General features: G+C 39.0%; 2 protein-coding genes across 3 annotated transcripts; one reads left to right on the plus strand and one right to left on the minus strand.

The window, feature by feature from the left end:
- Positions 1–350: 350 nt before the first annotated feature.
- FAM136A (family with sequence similarity 136 member A) lies at positions 351–9,311 on the minus strand. 2 transcript variants are annotated; one of them, XR_010090402.1, is made up of 4 exons: positions 9,152–9,311; positions 3,096–3,236; positions 961–1,612; positions 351–885 (listed from the first exon to the last, which is right to left on the minus strand). XR_010090402.1 is itself a non-coding variant. In XM_063445586.1 (3 exons), exons 1-3 carry the CDS (start codon positions 9,236–9,238, stop codon positions 1,415–1,417), a joined length of 426 nt encoding a protein of 141 aa, XP_063301656.1. In that variant the 5' UTR covers positions 9,239–9,311; the 3' UTR covers positions 351–1,414. The 2 variants fall into 2 exon arrangements, 1 of the variants encoding a protein (XP_063301656.1); XM_063445586.1 differs by having other exon boundaries at positions 351–1,612.
- A 415-nt stretch (positions 9,312–9,726) lies between these two features.
- SNRPG (small nuclear ribonucleoprotein polypeptide G) lies at positions 9,727–15,080 on the plus strand. The gene is made up of 4 exons (XM_063445587.1): positions 9,727–9,856; positions 12,222–12,244; positions 13,601–13,725; positions 15,016–15,080. The coding sequence occupies exons 1-4, from the start codon at positions 9,825–9,827 to the stop codon at positions 15,064–15,066; spliced, it is 231 nt and encodes a 76-aa protein (XP_063301657.1). The 5' UTR covers positions 9,727–9,824; the 3' UTR covers positions 15,067–15,080.
- The last annotated feature ends 1,289 nt before the right edge of the window (positions 15,081–16,369 follow it).

Here is a 16,369-nt window from a genome sequence, read left to right on the forward strand (position 1 = left end):
GGAAATCCATGCATAATAACCTATGCAATAAACAGAAAAGGTTATGGTGCTGTCATGTCCTTTAAAATTGTATACAGCAAAACACAAAATGAGATTTCTAGTTTTAACAGCTGGGTGTCAGTATCATCCTCCGTAAGAGCTGGAAGCATTTAGCTAAGCCCGGCATCTGTAAAACCAGGGAACCAAAGAGTTCAAATGCTAGTGTTCATATTGATTAGACATGAAAAAAGGTTAAAATGTTTGTAGCCGATTTATCAACAGCTTCTAGTTGGAGGTTTTTAAAATGACCTTCCCATATGCTCTTGTGTAAAAAAGAATGCAGGGAAACTATCGTCCGTAATCTTTTTTTTATTTTCAAATCCTGAAACAAATCATTAATCACAGTTTTCAACCTTCGACCTACACTGAAATGTATTACATATTATATGAACAGTCTTTTCATAATCATGTGTTTAAGTCTTAAACAATGAACGTACAAGGACACAGCACCGGTTCTGGACAGATATTGATGATAGTTAATACGGAGGTAGAAGAGGTAAAAAAAAAAAAAAAAAAAAAAGGGTTGATTGTGAGATAAATACCAAATGCACCAAGCTGAACTACAATACAAGACCTATATATGTATTCAAATATACACCTTGATTTAATTAGCTCAAAGGATTCAGTACTGTTATAAAAACGGATTAGATTAGATTATCTATAAAAATAGATTTTATGGTAATTTATAGATAAATCGTTTAGAACGTTTTTATAATAGTATTGAATAATTTGGAAAGTTTATTAAATTGAGGCCATAGTGTTTCCCTTATGGTTACTTTTAGCTGTGGTAGCCAGAATTTTACAGATGCTAGATCTCAATCATATTCTAAAAAAGTACCTTAACCCCTTAAGGACCAAACTTCTGGAATAAAAGGGAATCATGACATGTCACACATGTCATGTGTCCTTAAGGGGTTAAACACTCACAGATGGGACTCTGTGTACATAACACGCTAAAATGACAGCTTCCATTAGGATTTCCACACCGAACAACGGCACATAAGATAATTCCAGAGATGTCCTGCGGAAAAGATAGTAACCACCGCTCAGCATAGCAGAACCAAAAGTGAATCATGTAGAGAAAAAAAATTCAATTAAAAATACTAATAAATTAAAGAAAAAAAAAGATATCAATTGAAATGTCATTGCTGACTGTTAATATGGGTTTGATGCATTTTATAAGACTTCATAGAAAAGAGCTTCTCTATACCTCAATAACCAGTCCAGCTGAACCCCAACATTATGGAAGGTGTCAGTCCTAATAACTGGAACAGGACTATTCAGCTGTAGCAGTGCTTGCAGCATTGCCCCAAAAGATTCTCTTCAGCACATAATAGGATGGACAGTCTCACATTGTAGTATCTCCTGCAGATTCCTATTGGGTCTTCTTGTCAACTTCAGCTAGTGCATCCTTTAGCTTCCTTGTTAAGCTCGGGATGAGACTCATGTGCTCTTCGGCACACTTTATAACACAGCTCTCCAGCTGAGACTTGACTTGGGCCTCTTTCAAACCAGAGTCAAAGGAGTCTTTGGCTTTGTCATTGCAGTGCATGGTACAGCGAGCAAGGCGGTCCTGCAGTGTAAGGAAGATAAGCATATTAAAAAAAAAACAAATTGCCAATAAACACAGACACATTGTAAAGACACACACAGACACATTGTAAAGAAAGCAAATATTTGGGGAAAAAAAAGTCAGTTTCATCCTAGTGAAAACATTACAGAATGAGAGAATTTTCCTTCCAAAAGGAAGAACGCTTATACAGATCTGAAAAAGATAAATAATCCCCCCAAACAAACATACATACCAAAGACAATAGTACAATGCTAACCTGTGATGGAAAAGTCAGTGATCAAATGCATCAACCATACACAGATAAAATATCAACAAACTCCCTAAGCGTATAACTGTCACCTAATTAGAAACATAGGTTTACTTTGAATCCCTCAATCATTTTTTTAAAAACTGTATATACTTTATTATATCTGGCCAGGAGAGTTTTAATAAAGTAAATAAGAAACCTTTAACTGACATGGACTCCCTCTGAGTTGAATTGTACTTGCAGCAACAATAGAAAGCTAAAATCTTCCTATACAGAGTAATACTGGGGGGTACATACGTCCTACACAGAGTAATATCAGAATGTAAAAATATAGAGAGACCCTCCAATAATGTCTCGGGGCTTAACCCCTGTATTGAAAATAGAAACGAAAAACTCAAAACGCTCTCACGCAAAATCATTTTTGAGCGTGAGCGTTTAGCTGGAGTAAAAGTTAATGTTAAACTATCTTTACTATTTGGTTAAGTGCATATTTAACATTGTTAACTATTTCTCCAGCTAAACGCTCATGCTCAAAAACTATTTTGTGTGAAAGTGTTTTGGATTTTTCGTTTATAATATCAGAATGTACATTACTTATACAAGGCAGAGAACAGCACACATTAATACTACCCATTCATTTAAACATGCAACAGTCAGTCATTCAACAGTCAATTAACCCCTTTAGATAGGGATTTTTCCATTGTGTATTAGATTGGTGTCCAGAAAGCTTAAAGCAAGGAGGTGGGATTTATGGAAGCGTCAGATTTTGACCACCCAATGAAACGGGGGGGTTGGGGGGGAGGTGATTATCCAAAGAGTCTTTAAAAGTAGAAAAAAAAAATACCAAAACAAGAAGACAGTCTTAAATTAGAGGGGCAGCGGTTTAAAAATAATATTAAGAAGTATTACTTTACTGAGAGGGTAGTGGATGCATGGAATAGCCTTCCAGCTGAAGTGGTAGAGGTTAACACAGTAAGGGAGTTTAAGCAAGTATGGGATAAGCATAAGGCTATCCTAGATTTAAGTTATTGCCAGGGACTAATGAAAGTATTTAGAAAATTGGGCAGACTAGATGGGCTGAGTGGTTCTTATATTCCGTCACAGTCTATGTTTCTATGTTTTTGCACCACAATCATTAGTTAAATTGGTTAGGATGCTTAGAGTGCTCCTTTAACTATTATGTCGGCATGTGAAAACATTTGGTTGTCAGGGTTACATTGTGTAGACTCTGCTCACCTGAAACCTCTCCAGCTCGCTGGTAACCAGACTCTGTGCCTGTGCCAATGGAGCATGGCAGCGCTCGATGCAGTGGTGGACCTGTTGCATGGAAGCTCCTTCATTTTCACAGCACTGTGCACTGCATCGAAACATTCTGCCCTGTAAGAAAATCAGCGTTGGTGAGATAAAACCAGGATTATCATAAAACCAAAATAATACGCTGGAGACTTTATATACTATCTACATATAAAAGAAGAAACTTTACAAGAATGCCAGGATAATGTATAAAGCTCAGCATCCTCTCATTGTAATATAACACCCAACTCAGTCTGTCCTGCAATACATGCCCACACAGAGTATTAGTATGGGTATTACTGCTCTCCTGTACAGACATGTATTGTAAGGCAACGACTGAGCTGTAATGCATGTTGTCCTCTGTATGATGTAGACCCAGTTATCGTGGCAGGCTCTTTTCTAAAGCTGCCCCCCTTGAGTCAACCGTCTGGTTTATAAACGCGACTGGTTTGTATCCAAGCACCCCTAAGCACAAAGACTGCAGACGCCCTCTCAAACTGAAATACACAAAAGTGATAGTGATAAGATCATTAAAGGGACACTATAGTCACCATAACAACTACAGCTTAATGTGCGTGTTCTAGTATCTATACCATGTTCCTGTAGATATGTTGCTGTAAACCAGGCCTGTCCAACCTGCGGCCCCCCAGATGTTGCCGAACAACAACTCCCATGATTCTTTCAATAAAAACAGATAGCCAGGGAATCATGGGAGTTTCAGTTCAGCAACATTTGGGGGGCCGCAGGTTGGACAGCCCTGCTGTAAACACTGCCTTTTCATAGAAAAGGCAGTGTTTACATTACAGCCTAGGAACACCTCTAATGGCCATTCATCAAACGGCCACTAGAGTGCTGCTGTTCAGCATGTCCACGCTCTGCATGAAGACACTGAATACTCTCCAAAGAGATGCATTGACTCAACGCATCTCTATGAGGAGATGACGATGCATATATTTCCGACCCTTATTCTAAGGGGATGAGGGGGGGGGGAGAGGTGGGGAGGGTAGGGACCCTACATGTGTTTCAAACACTATATGTTCAGGGACAAATGTTTGTATTCCTGACCCTGTAGTGTTCCTTTAACCCCTTAAGGACACATGACATGTGTGACATGTCATGATTCCCTTTTATTCCAGAAGTTTGGTCCTTAAGGGGTTAAAAGCAAGAGAGCAAATTGTGACTTGCATAGTAACTACAGACATAAAGACTTGTTTCTTTCATAAAGAAAAATATGGACTTTGCTATTTATCCTAAAATAATTATTGATCTTTTAGAAATACGGGAGAAGACAGAAAGTTTAGAGATGCAACTGTGCTTTCTTTATTTTATTTGTAGGCCCTGGTTTGGCAGTGATTTTGCTACAGTCAAAGACTCAAAGGTTAACTACAGAACAAATAAACTGTAATGTGTCCTTCATTGCGACATTGACTAGGTTATTCCCTGAAGCCCCGAATTTTTGCTAACTAATTCCAAATGGAAAAACTGACAAAAATAACAGTCTGATTATAGCTGAGAACTTTTCCAGATCAACCATTTTAATATTTACATTCATTTGTAATATATATATTAATATTAGAGGTTAGAAATTAATCCTGTGAGTTAAGTTAGTAAAGCTGCAATCTGTCAATATCACTTCTTCCCAACATATTGGTTGGATTTCCATTCTGGTCTTGCTAATAATGCAGCCAGAGGTAGACTTATAACTCTGGCCGCTAAAATAAAGAGACACTATAGTCACCAAAACAACTTTAGCTTAATGAAGCAGTTTTAGTATAGATAATGCCCCTGCAGTCTCACTGCTCAATTCTCTGCCATTTATGCAGCCTCGTCACAACTCCCTGCATGTGACTTACACAGCCTCCCTTTAACTTTTCAGATGTTAAATCTAAGGATGGACCACTATTTGAACTAAGCCATCTGCATGAGCCCCTAAAATGGAAAAGCTATCCCTATAAATACCTTATGGGATATTTTCCTTAAATATACAAATTTAACATTATGTGATGTGGTAGTAGTAACGGTTTAATTTCTTTATTATCAGACAGTTTTATGGGGGTTTTTGTGCACTTGCAACTGTGGATTACATACAGAAAAAGTGTGTGCAAACTGTTGCTAGTTTCAGGATTAAGGAGGAAGGGACGGTGGAAGCAGCGAAGGGAGCTCAGTGTTCCAGCTCCTCACTGCTCCCTCGTGCGAGCTGTCTGACGTGAAGCCGGGCGCCGGAATACTAAACCACACGAGGGAGCTGTGAGGAGCAGGAAGATCGGCTCCATAAGGTAGGGAGCAATAAAGAAAAGTATGTGTGTGGAAGAATGTGTAAGTGTGTGTCTGTCAGTGAGTGTGTGTGTCTGTCAGTGAGTATTTTGTGTGTGTGTGTCAGTAAGTATGTGCGTCTGTATGTGTTTGTCTGTTAGTATGTGTGTCTGTCTGTCAGTGAGTTTCTGTGTGTGTCTGTCAGTGTGTGTGTCTGTGAGTATGTGTGTGTCTGTCAGTGAATATGTGTGTGTGTCAGCGGGAGGATCAGATTTGTCACGGGGGGGGGGGGGGGTTTATAATGTACTTTTTAAAATAAACCTACATTTCTATGAAAATGTAAGGTTGTTTGTTTTTTTGCGGCACACAAACTTAAAACCTTGTTTATGTGGCCCGATCCATACTTTTAGTTTGACATGCTTGATGTAAAGAGCGCTTCCCAGCTGTCATGGCACAGCCTGAGCATACCATGCAAATTAGCTTAACCATCATGGTGTCATGGGAAAATAAAGCACTGCAGAAAGAAAATGTCTAGACCCCTGAAAACTAGGATATATGAACATGTTAGAAACAAAGAATGGTTTTGTAAATCACAGTGTGTCTAATCACTTTTTAGTTAAACATAATTCAAATCCTAGAGAATTAGAATTTACAGCAATCCAACAAGCCCAACCCCATTGGAGAGGGGGTAATTCAGCATTAAATCTGAGTAAAAAAGAATCTAGTTGGATTTTTGAGCTGCAAACATTATGCCCCAAAAGGGATGAACATTGATTTTGAGATAGGTCCCACTTTATAATATGTCTTTTTATTAGATTATTTTTTGAAATTATATATTGTGTTTTAATTAAATATTATATATTTTATATGTATAATCAATTTAATACATCTGTTATCCTTTATATATGTTTTATTGATGAATATGGTATTTAAATATATGAATTTATCTAGATCAATTTAATATTATTTTATTCATCTTATATTTGATATTTTTTATTGTGCTATTTTTTCATTGCCCTTATATTTTCCCTTCTTTAATATGGCCTCCACATGGACTTAATATCATTATGAAGCTGTTGGGACTTGCCCCTCCTTCCCTGATGAATTACCAACATCTAAGAACACGCCCCTTTACGGCCGCCGAAAATGGTGCCATAATGACGAAACCAGAAGTGACGATTTCCTTCAATGACGAAAAACCGGAAATGACGTATCGGAATGAGCCAGTACGCACGACCATGTTGAGAAGGTCAAAATTAATTCAAAGTGATGGAAGACGAAAGCAGACATATTGGAGGAGGCGGAAATACAGGAAATAAGCCGGAAATGCTCCATATAAGGAAAAGAAGGCGGGAACATTGTTACACACCTGTAATTGTTTCTTAATTTGTTTGCTATATATAAATGTTCACTGATGCAGTTGTAACCATACATGCACCTGAGGAAGACCCATTGCATTGGGTCGAAACGCGTTGTGCTATTGATCATTTTATTATCTTTTTATTTTGAATAAAAGTATTTACTATATATTTTTATCTGGCTACCTGGTTCCGGATTTACTCTACAGAGGACTGCAAACACCTTCTGAGGGGACCGAGTACAGATTTCCACACATCTGATTGATGTATCCTGCCTTCATAGTTTAGAGCATGGGTTGTCAACCTGGTCCCTACCGCCCACTAGTGGGCGTTTCAGGATTCCAGGTGGGCGGTAGGGATTTTCAATTTTTTTTTTACAGGATTGGGTGAGCGGGCGGGTGCGAGCCGGGGCCGCATATGGTGGGGTCCATCAGGTGGCCCATGCTGTCAGGGCCACCCAATGGATGTTGATTGTGAGGGGGCCTGGTCAGCGCTGGGCGCTTTAACAGCGCGACCGGGCCCCCTGTGATGACATCATCTCTGTTGGGAGGAAGTGATTCCCCGGTCACTCCTCCCAGCATACAGAGAGCCCGCGCGGGTGGAAGGAGGAGGAGGGAGTCAGAGTGGGAACTCTGACTCCCATCCACCTGAGCCACCACTGGACCCCAGGGAAAGTCATCCTCCTGCACTTTAAAGGTAGGAAACAGGAGGGTGACTTAAATATAATGTGTGTTTGTTTGTATGTATGTCTTGTGTGTGTCTGATGTATGTGTCTTGTGTGTCTGTATATATATGTATCTTGTCTTTGTATGTATGTCTTGTGTGTGCCTTATGTATGTGTCTTGTGTGTCTGTATATATGTGTGTCTTGTCTTTGTATGTTTGTCTTGTGTGTGTGTGTGCGTCTTTGTATGTATGTCTTGTGTGTGTGTGTGTCTTTGTATGTATGACTTTGTATGTGTTGTGTGTCTGTCTGTATATATGTGTGTCTTGTCTTTGTATGTATATGTTTCTTGTGTCTGTCTGTCTGTCTGTCTGTCATAGTGGGATACCTAGCTCAGCCTTCCTACTTGGCATTGCTATAAGGAAGGTTAAAAAAAAAAAGGGGGGGGGGGGGAAAGGTGGGGAGGGGAATTGAGGACGGAGAAGAGGGGAGCTGACGCACAGATGAGAAATTATATTATGTGCAAACAGAGAAGTCGTCTGAATATCACCGAAAGAGGACACCTTTGTTCCTTACGAAAATCGAACCAGATATCAAATATTTAGTCTTGCAGCATCAACCTCAAGGATCTCATTAATCACTGGTAAAGGTAATTTCAATTTACTTTATTGTTTTGTCATTAAACTTTATAAAGTAAAAAACATTATAAACATGCATTAATTGGAAATAAAAAGATAAATGTACGTACATTTATTATTTTTAAAACACCCTCCTTTCGAAAAAAATATTCCGCACTTGCGCGAAAACTGGTGGGCGGTAAGGAAATTTTTGTCAACCAAAAAGATGCATTAGTGGGCGGTAGTTAGAAAAAGGTTGACTACCACTGGTTTAGAGCAAACTCAGAAATGCTCTAAAGATTGTGAGTTTTTCTAAGTCTCTCACTTTCATTACTTAGTGTCTAAACGTATTACCCTATGTTGTTTTTTCTGTATTTACAGAGCCTAGAGATTACCTACATAATCTGGGAATTATATCAAAATTGCGCTAGCACCTTTTCTTCTGTTTTGCTATTTGTATATGGAAGTGTAACAAAGTTACTGTACACTTAGGTGTTTTTGCAGCATGCTACAATAATAGCACTTTTAAGCGCCACCCTTTTCCTTTTTTCTGTTTTTGCAGAAAGAATGCATGTGCAAACAAGTGTTAACACAGAGCTTTCTAAGAAGAAGTTCAATCATACGAGCTTTAAAAGAAGCACAAGAAAATTTTGACAGTGAACCCAAGAATCCTGATGTGTGTGTCGAGTAATTAATACTCAGCAGCAAGTTTCAGCCTAGTAAGCTATTTTATTAGTGACATGGCTTCGATAAGGAACGATCACCATCGTAGAAATATTATTAGGTTGGAAGTTCTCAGTTGACTTGGAATTTTTTTTTTTCCAGTTTGGCTAGTTGGGTCTTAAAGTTGTGTATTTGAACTCCCAATTCTCACTTTTGTGAATAACCCTGTGAGTGACTACATGATGACAATACATAATGCAGACACACTATTAACCCCCCACCAAACATGGGCTGACTGGTGACAGTAACCTGAATATATAAATTATTCTACCTATTAGATTATTTATAAATGAGTGAAAGGAGCATTGCTCTATGTGTTACACCATGTCAACCCAATAATATTTGGAACCCACCCAGCATGCAGCTCACCTGTTCATTATCTCACCTGCATTTTCCGGATATTTTCTCTCTCCAGGTTTTTAACCATGGAGTCCACTGCATTTTGCAATCGGGTCTGCTGCTCTTCTGCCATCTCTCTCTACAAAAGCATGTGCTTCAAGGGCAAAAATCCCAGCTTCCGCCCTCACTGTGTCACTTCCGGAAATCAACCACCACATTCTTGCTTTTTTTTTTCTTTCATCTTGTTGTACTGCCGCCATTTTTGAGCCTGTACGAGCATAGTAAAGAACATCCCCATGCTGTCACTGTATTGTTATACTTTACGGCAGACGGGAAAAAAACGTGACTATACAACCCATGGAAAGGGCACACCGTGCGTTTCAGTCTCTGCCATTAATGCCAGCACTGTCCCGTTATATTCCCAGTATAAATAATAAAATCTCGCACACGCGGTATGAGAGTAATGGTGTATGTTTGTGTGGCATCCAATGTCATGTTTCTCTCATTCACAATTCAGTGTCTGCTACTAACTAATAACGGGAGTGGGTCCCTGTGCCCACAGTAAAAATGGCGGACCGTGACCGCCCCCTTCAATGACGTCTCAGGCTTCGATTGGTCTTTTCCTTACGTCTCATCTGCTTTACGTCTGCCGCAGACTGTGAGCCGCTTTGTGTTGCCGATAGCGTGTGCTTGCTGCTGGGTGTTCACGAGGAGAGAAGATGAGTAAAGCGCACCCACCAGAGCTTAAAAAGTGAGTTTGGGGATCACTAGCTCCCGGGACGGGAGGGAGAGGGGGGGGCTCGGAGCTTTGCAGGTGATGGGAGATTCCCGCCCAGCACTCAGGCCCGAAGCATGGAGTCCCCATTGGGGTGTATTGCTCTATGAGCATGGCTGCCCGAGCAGTGAGTGCCCTCCTGTGTCTCCATATTGATTGGATCGCCTGCTGGCAGACACTAGAGGCACCCAGGCCACTCCGTGCAGTGGTTATGGTGCCGTGGCCCTGTAGTTTTAGTCCTGCAATGTAAAACATTGGTATTGTTTATAATTTACTATCTTTTTATAGTAAAGATTTAGCGCACCTATTCACACACCTACTATGGTTATCATGCTGACCGCAGCTAGTGGCACTTTCACAGCAGTAATTGAGTTCCACTTGATTGCTCCATCAAATGCTTGTCATGGCGAGCCTTTGATTGATACAGTGTGGTCATTCGCCATGCATTGCACGGTAGCCTCTCAGTGCGCATTGGCTGAGATCATCAGGATGATATTCTTAGCGGAGGAGGCAGGGCAGCCACAGTGAGACCTTTGCGCTGGGAGATACATTGGTAAGCAAATCTTACCTTTAACCCCTTAAGGACACGTGACATGTCATGATTCCCTTTTATTCCAGAAGTTTAAGGGGTTAAACCCTGCCAGGAGGAGGCTATGTAGGTAGAGGGACACTATAGCGTTGAGAATACATGGTTTGTATTCCTAATGCAATGGCGTTCCTTTAATTGCCCGTTAGCAAGTCGTTGTATTGCAACAGCAACGTTTTGTTAGTTGTTTGCATTGTCTAATGAACCCATTAGCGCTGCTAGGGCACGCTATGCCGTCCTGCGCAAGCTTGGCTTAAACACCGTTAGAGCAGCATAGCACACCCTAAGGCTTCAGCCCTCTCTGCGCTCCACCTCCCTTCTCATGCTGCTGATCTTTGTCTGGGAGTCTGCATGACAACCCAGGCAGTCCCCCTGAGGCCAGTTACGGTGATATGCAGCACTTTATTGCAGTGATAGCTTACCACTGCAAACACCGTAACAATATCTCCGCCAATGATTTGCAAGATTGGCAGGGACATTGTATCTGCCCCTCTCTTCACCTTACTTTGTTTTGAGGCAAGAGAAGTAGAGAGATCACTGTTGGCTACTCTGTAAAATTGTCTAAAATGGCGGGCGGGGGGGGCAATACACCATTCTGGCAGGCTCTGATAGTGACTCTATTACGGCCTCTGACATTGAGCCCTTAAAGGGACACCCCACTGCCCAAATACATTAATAAAATCACTGTTTAGTAAATATATCCCAATTAAAAACTTGCATGTATTTAATTATGCATTTGTTTTCATCCGAGATTTATCTAAAAACAGCTAGCAAAACCTGCAGTTCTTTTGTCTGCTGCCTTTGCAAGCTCTCTTCTTCTAATCCCGCCCAAACCTTCTGTAACTGTCCAATCAGAGACTTCCCAGTGCAGCGCAACGAGAAGTCTTTGCAAGCCAGTTGCTCTGGGCAATTGTTGCCTCTTGACTTCAGTGCAAATAAGCTAACCAAACCAGGAAGTAACATTATCTGTTGTCTGTTTGAAAAGCACAGAGGGGTGTAACCAATGTAATTGATAAGTGTAGATTTTTATTGAAATCTGCACTATTTACAAAAAGGAAAATATATAGAACACACTCTCTTCGCACACAAAACTTTTCAGCAAGCTAAAGTGCATTAGGGGTCTGGAGTATCCCTTTAAGTGAGTCCTCCTCTGATGGTGCCCCACCACCACCTACAAGAATGTGCTTAGGATGCCCAGCAGTGCCAGAGAACTGGGTAGAAAACTGGGTAACCCCAAACCTGACTGCGCCATAATCATCCCTATTTACGGCTACACCTGTAATCACAACAACGGTATGTGTTTGTGAACTAGTGAATTAAAACCTGAAAAAAACGGTACTGACTCATATCAGGATTATGAAATTTCCTGTCAAAATGGAATTCCTGTGTGTGAAAAAACACAAATTATGCCGTTTAAAATACACTGATTTGCCTACTTTTTTAATAATTTTGTAATTTTCTGAGCTGAGTATTCTACTGTATATGCAGGAATGCAAACTGCATCTGTGGTAGACAGTCAGTGGTATTAAATTTTCCATAGACTCAGTTTGTATTGCTGCATATGCGCAGGTGTCCTACGATTGGGAATTCTCATAAGCAAGAAGTGGAAGGTAAAAAATGAAATGTAGGGTTGTTCCACAAATGAATTGTATTTGGAGGAGTGCATTATTTGTGGAACTGGTAGTTTGTTAACATTTGAGGTGATTTTCTTTTTTTGTGATTATCTCACGCCAAATTAAACATTTTATATTTTAGGTTCATGGACAAGAAGCTGTCGTGTGAGTATTGCAACATTTTTACATTCATGAATGTGATTGTTATAGTGTTCAGGTGTCATTTAGGGTTCTTGCATGTATTATAATACATTATAAAAAAAGATCCGTACTTCAGATTTCAATGTATTCCACATTGATGTGCTCTAGCTGGACTAACAAAATAGTTAGAACTAGACAAAACAGACATACACATGGTTATTCACTAAAGGGATAATTCAAAGTGAATTTAAAATTTACGGTCAAATAGGAAACATTCGCTAAGCTACCTATGCTTTCTATTCGGCTACTCTGGCCTTAAATTTGAAGTCCACTTTGACTGTTGAATGTTGACACGGAGTATGTAAGGACCGTATTCAAATAAGCATGGCGTGTGTCTCTCTAGTGTTTAAAAAAATTTAAAAATAATAATAATAATTTTATTTAGTATGTGTTTGCACCTGTGCAGTATAGTTTTAGTATGTCATCCATCATGCAGTACATGATTTAAACAGGTCTGCATAATAATGGATATGATCATATTGTATGGAATTATGTATCATTAAAATAAAAAAAACTACTAAGATTGATGCAGTTTCTTTGCATAGTATATAAAATAATTTACAGCAAGAAATAAAACTACTAGAACTGTGGCACATAAATGTAAATAAAGCCATTTAAAATATGAAACCTCATTGATATGCTGGAATGACCCCATTATAATGCATACTAGTCATCAAGGGTTGTCAATTTGCAGGCTGCTCCAGACCTGACCCCTGCAATACACCGGCCTGTTACCTTATTCTTTGACATGTGAAGCATCCAGCCCACCGCAAGTGGGGGAAAAAGAATTAAGAAATGGGCTTCTTTCCGGTGTTCATTGTTTTTAAATGTTTAGCTATATGGATAAATGTGGCCCTCCATGAATACACAGACATGTCATCCGGCCCTCATTCTAAAAAGGTTGCCCACCCCTGATGTAGACAATGTGTTCAACAAAATATGCAAAATCAATTTAAGTATCAAAATTAAAAGTAATTCAAAATCTTGTTACAAATCCATAGACAAACGACAGACAATCTGTCCCCTATGTTAAAGCGTCTAATTCTGATGTATAGGATAAGTAGTTAGGACCCCAGAAGCCGTTTCAAATAGATCAGGGCAGTGGTCCTCCTTGCTTCAATATCTGTTAAATGAGCATATGAATGCAGAGATGGTCCACAATTCATCATGTCTTCGATACATTTTCTAGGAATAGAGTTTTACACTGTAATTCTTGTTGACTGTACTGCATCAAGCACAACATTACTCTATTTATGGACGGTGCTGTTATTTGAATTTATGTATTTATTTATTTTTATAATTTTTTTTTATACCTTCCAGTGAAGTTAAATGGTGGGAGACACGTCCAGGGGATTCTTCGTGGGTTTGATCCTTTTATGAATCTCGTAGTAGATGAATCCATAGAGGTTGCAGGAAGTGGGCACCAAAACAGCATTGGAATGGTGGTAAGATAGATCTCTTCAAACTTTGCTGTTACATTTTATCAGTCAGCTTGAGTTGCACAGAATGGAAGTATCAATTCATTTTAAGACCTAGATTACAGTGTTGTGAACAACCAAAACATATGAACTACATGAACAAAAGTATGTGGATACTCAACACAACCTGTATAAACTTGCTGGTTACATGCCTATTTTTCCCAAGCTGTTTTGTGAGTGGGAAGCTTTTGATAGGCTGAAAACATGAGGTGATTCTTTCAGCTGGAGATGCGTTCATGTCAGTCTGCCTGGTTCAAGACTTGGACTGTGGCAGAATTGAATGGGCAGTTGTTATGGTGCATGGAGTGTCCCTTTACTATTCTACTTGTTTATCTCTATATATAAAGGGACACTATGGGCATTATACCAATTTTATGTCGTTGATTTTGTTATAGTACCAGTAGTTCTCTGGCATTTTCAATTTATTCAGTGTCCATTTGTAAACTGGTGCGTGGCCCCTACTGGAGATATTACTAAGGCAGAGATTACACCGTTCCTTCTAGCCATACCAGCAATTTGCACTGTGATAGGCTGCAAGCAATCCATGGACACTCAGCCAATCACAACTGCACATTGCTGCTCAGTCCAATGCTTTCTCAATGGTCCAAGCAGCTCAGAAGGGATGGGATGCGGGGAATTTTTGTTTAACAGTAAACCATTATAAATGGTTTAACTCTGACTGGAAGGATGGTGACAGCAGACATTACAACCACTTCATTAAGATAAAGCGGTTACAGTGCCCACAGTGTCCTTTTTATCAAACATGTTTGAAAAATGCAATTTAATGTTGAAATCCACACCTCTTTATCCTTATAATGGGTGTCTTCATCTGAATTCACATTGTACAGTGCTACGGAATCTGATGGGGCTATATAAATAATAAAAATAAATCCCTGTAAATTATTCCTACAAACTCTGCCCTTTGCACCAACCTGTCATCATAGAGAAAGTTTATAGGGAAGATAATATACGTGTTTTTGTCCTCCTAATTTGCAGTGTTTGCACTGATGTCTTGTCTGAACTGGTTTGACATTTGCTAAATCTTTAATATCAAGTCAAAAGATGTAAAGGATAACACAAGTTATAGGTGGTAGTCAAGATTTTATAGACCCTAGTAGCCTTTCAATTATGGTCATAGAACTGTGAAAATATTTGAAATATTATGGCTCTTCATAACAAAAGTTTTTATTTGCTCTTTTTAGAATACTTCCATAATTGTGTTCAAAGTCTTGGATTATTTTTTTCATTCATTTTCAGGTTATAAGAGGGAACAGCATCATTATGCTGGAAGCATTGGAGCGAGTTTAAACAGTAAAATGAAACTGAGCCTGTTAGACCTACCACCACCCCCCATCCTGGATGAGTGAATATGGCGTGTCAAGATCCTGCATTCCTACTGTGTACTTATTTTTCTTGTGTTTTCTATTAAAATTAAAAAAAAAAAAAGCAGGGTACTGTTCGATTATTTATGATACAGTTGAAAGTGCATTAAGTAAATGTTAAGCCCTGCACTAGAAAATACTTTTGGTTATAAAATTAAGTCCTGTGCTACTTTCCAGGCCTTAATAGTTAGTTCGTGTTCAATAAACATTATTAATACATTTGTATAGTCAAGTGATCAAATTTCAAACCAAGTCTAATCCTTTGGCTCGGCTGCACATGGTAAGGTATAAAGTAAACCAAGCCCCCTGTTTAATGGTTCTTATCTTAAAAGCTTTCTATTCTAGCCGTAAGATTTTTTTTTGTGTGGTGTTTGGGGTTTTTATGACTACAATGTATTGATTGAAAAGGGGGGGAGGGGGGGAGAAGATACCTATCATGCCCTCCTTTCTTGCTATTTTTGGATGATTATATATCAAATGTTTGGCTCCTGCTCCAGCCACAGAGTGTCAGATTTGCACACTCATTCGAAGAAGGTCATTATGACCAACATTCGACTTAATAGAAGTATTGGGCTGGGTTACTACTGTTATGATTATGAATGCATGGTTGTATGTTGTATTTTTCTCCAGTTCAGTGGAGAAAGTTTTTGTTATGTTTAGTGTCCCTGAGAGATAATAGGATTGATACATTAAGTAAACAAGGTTATATAAGATCCGAATAGTTTCGCTTAATGCACGGGGGATTGTTTCTCCAACAAAAAGATCAATAATATAACATTTTCTGAAAGAAAATATAAACATATGTGCAATTCAAGAAACACATTGGAGACTACATGATAAAACCCTTTTAAGTTCAAAAAACTTTCCAACCATAATAAGTGCCTCGTTGAGAGACAGGAAGAAAAGGCGTGTAGCATTGTTATTTTCAAGTAATTTAGCAATGGATATAAAATATCAAGAACTGGATAAGGAAGGAAGCTATATAATAATGTGTGATAAATAAAATTACATATACTATTGTAAATCTATGTGCTCCGGAAAACTATATAGTCAAACTTTTAAAAAGAGTTGAATCTTTAAAACAAGGGTCTTTGTTAGTAATTGGAGATTGTAATTGTGTCCCTGACATTGAAGAGGATAGGTGTACAGTAGAGGAGATAAACAATATAACAAAAAATAAAAACATGCCAACCAAATTACAATCATTAATGAAACAATACTTCTTACAT

The sequence above is a fragment of the Pelobates fuscus genome, chromosome 3 (assembly GCF_036172605.1).
Source record: "Pelobates fuscus isolate aPelFus1 chromosome 3, aPelFus1.pri, whole genome shotgun sequence".
NCBI lineage: Eukaryota > Metazoa > Chordata > Amphibia > Anura > Pelobatidae > Pelobates > Pelobates fuscus.

Coding starts and splice junctions, on each gene's coding strand:
- FAM136A (XM_063445586.1), bottom strand. CDS start 9,238: ATGGCAGAAGAGCAGCAGACCCGATTGCAAAATGCAGTGGACTCCATG. Junction 3,237..9,151: donor AAAATATCCGGAAAATGCAG/GTGAGATAATGA, acceptor ATTTTCTTACAG/GGCAGAATGTTTCGATGCAG. Junction 1,613..3,095: donor GCGAGCTGGAGAGGTTTCAG/GTGAGCAGAGTC, acceptor CTTACACTGCAG/GACCGCCTTGCTCGCTGTAC.
- SNRPG (XM_063445587.1), top strand. CDS start 9,825: ATGAGTAAAGCGCACCCACCAGAGCTTAAAAA. Junction 12,245..13,600: donor CATGGACAAGAAGCTGTCGT/GTGAGTATTGCA, acceptor TATACCTTCCAG/TGAAGTTAAATGGTGGGAGA. Junction 13,726..15,015: donor AAAACAGCATTGGAATGGTG/GTAAGATAGATC, acceptor ATTCATTTTCAG/GTTATAAGAGGGAACAGCAT.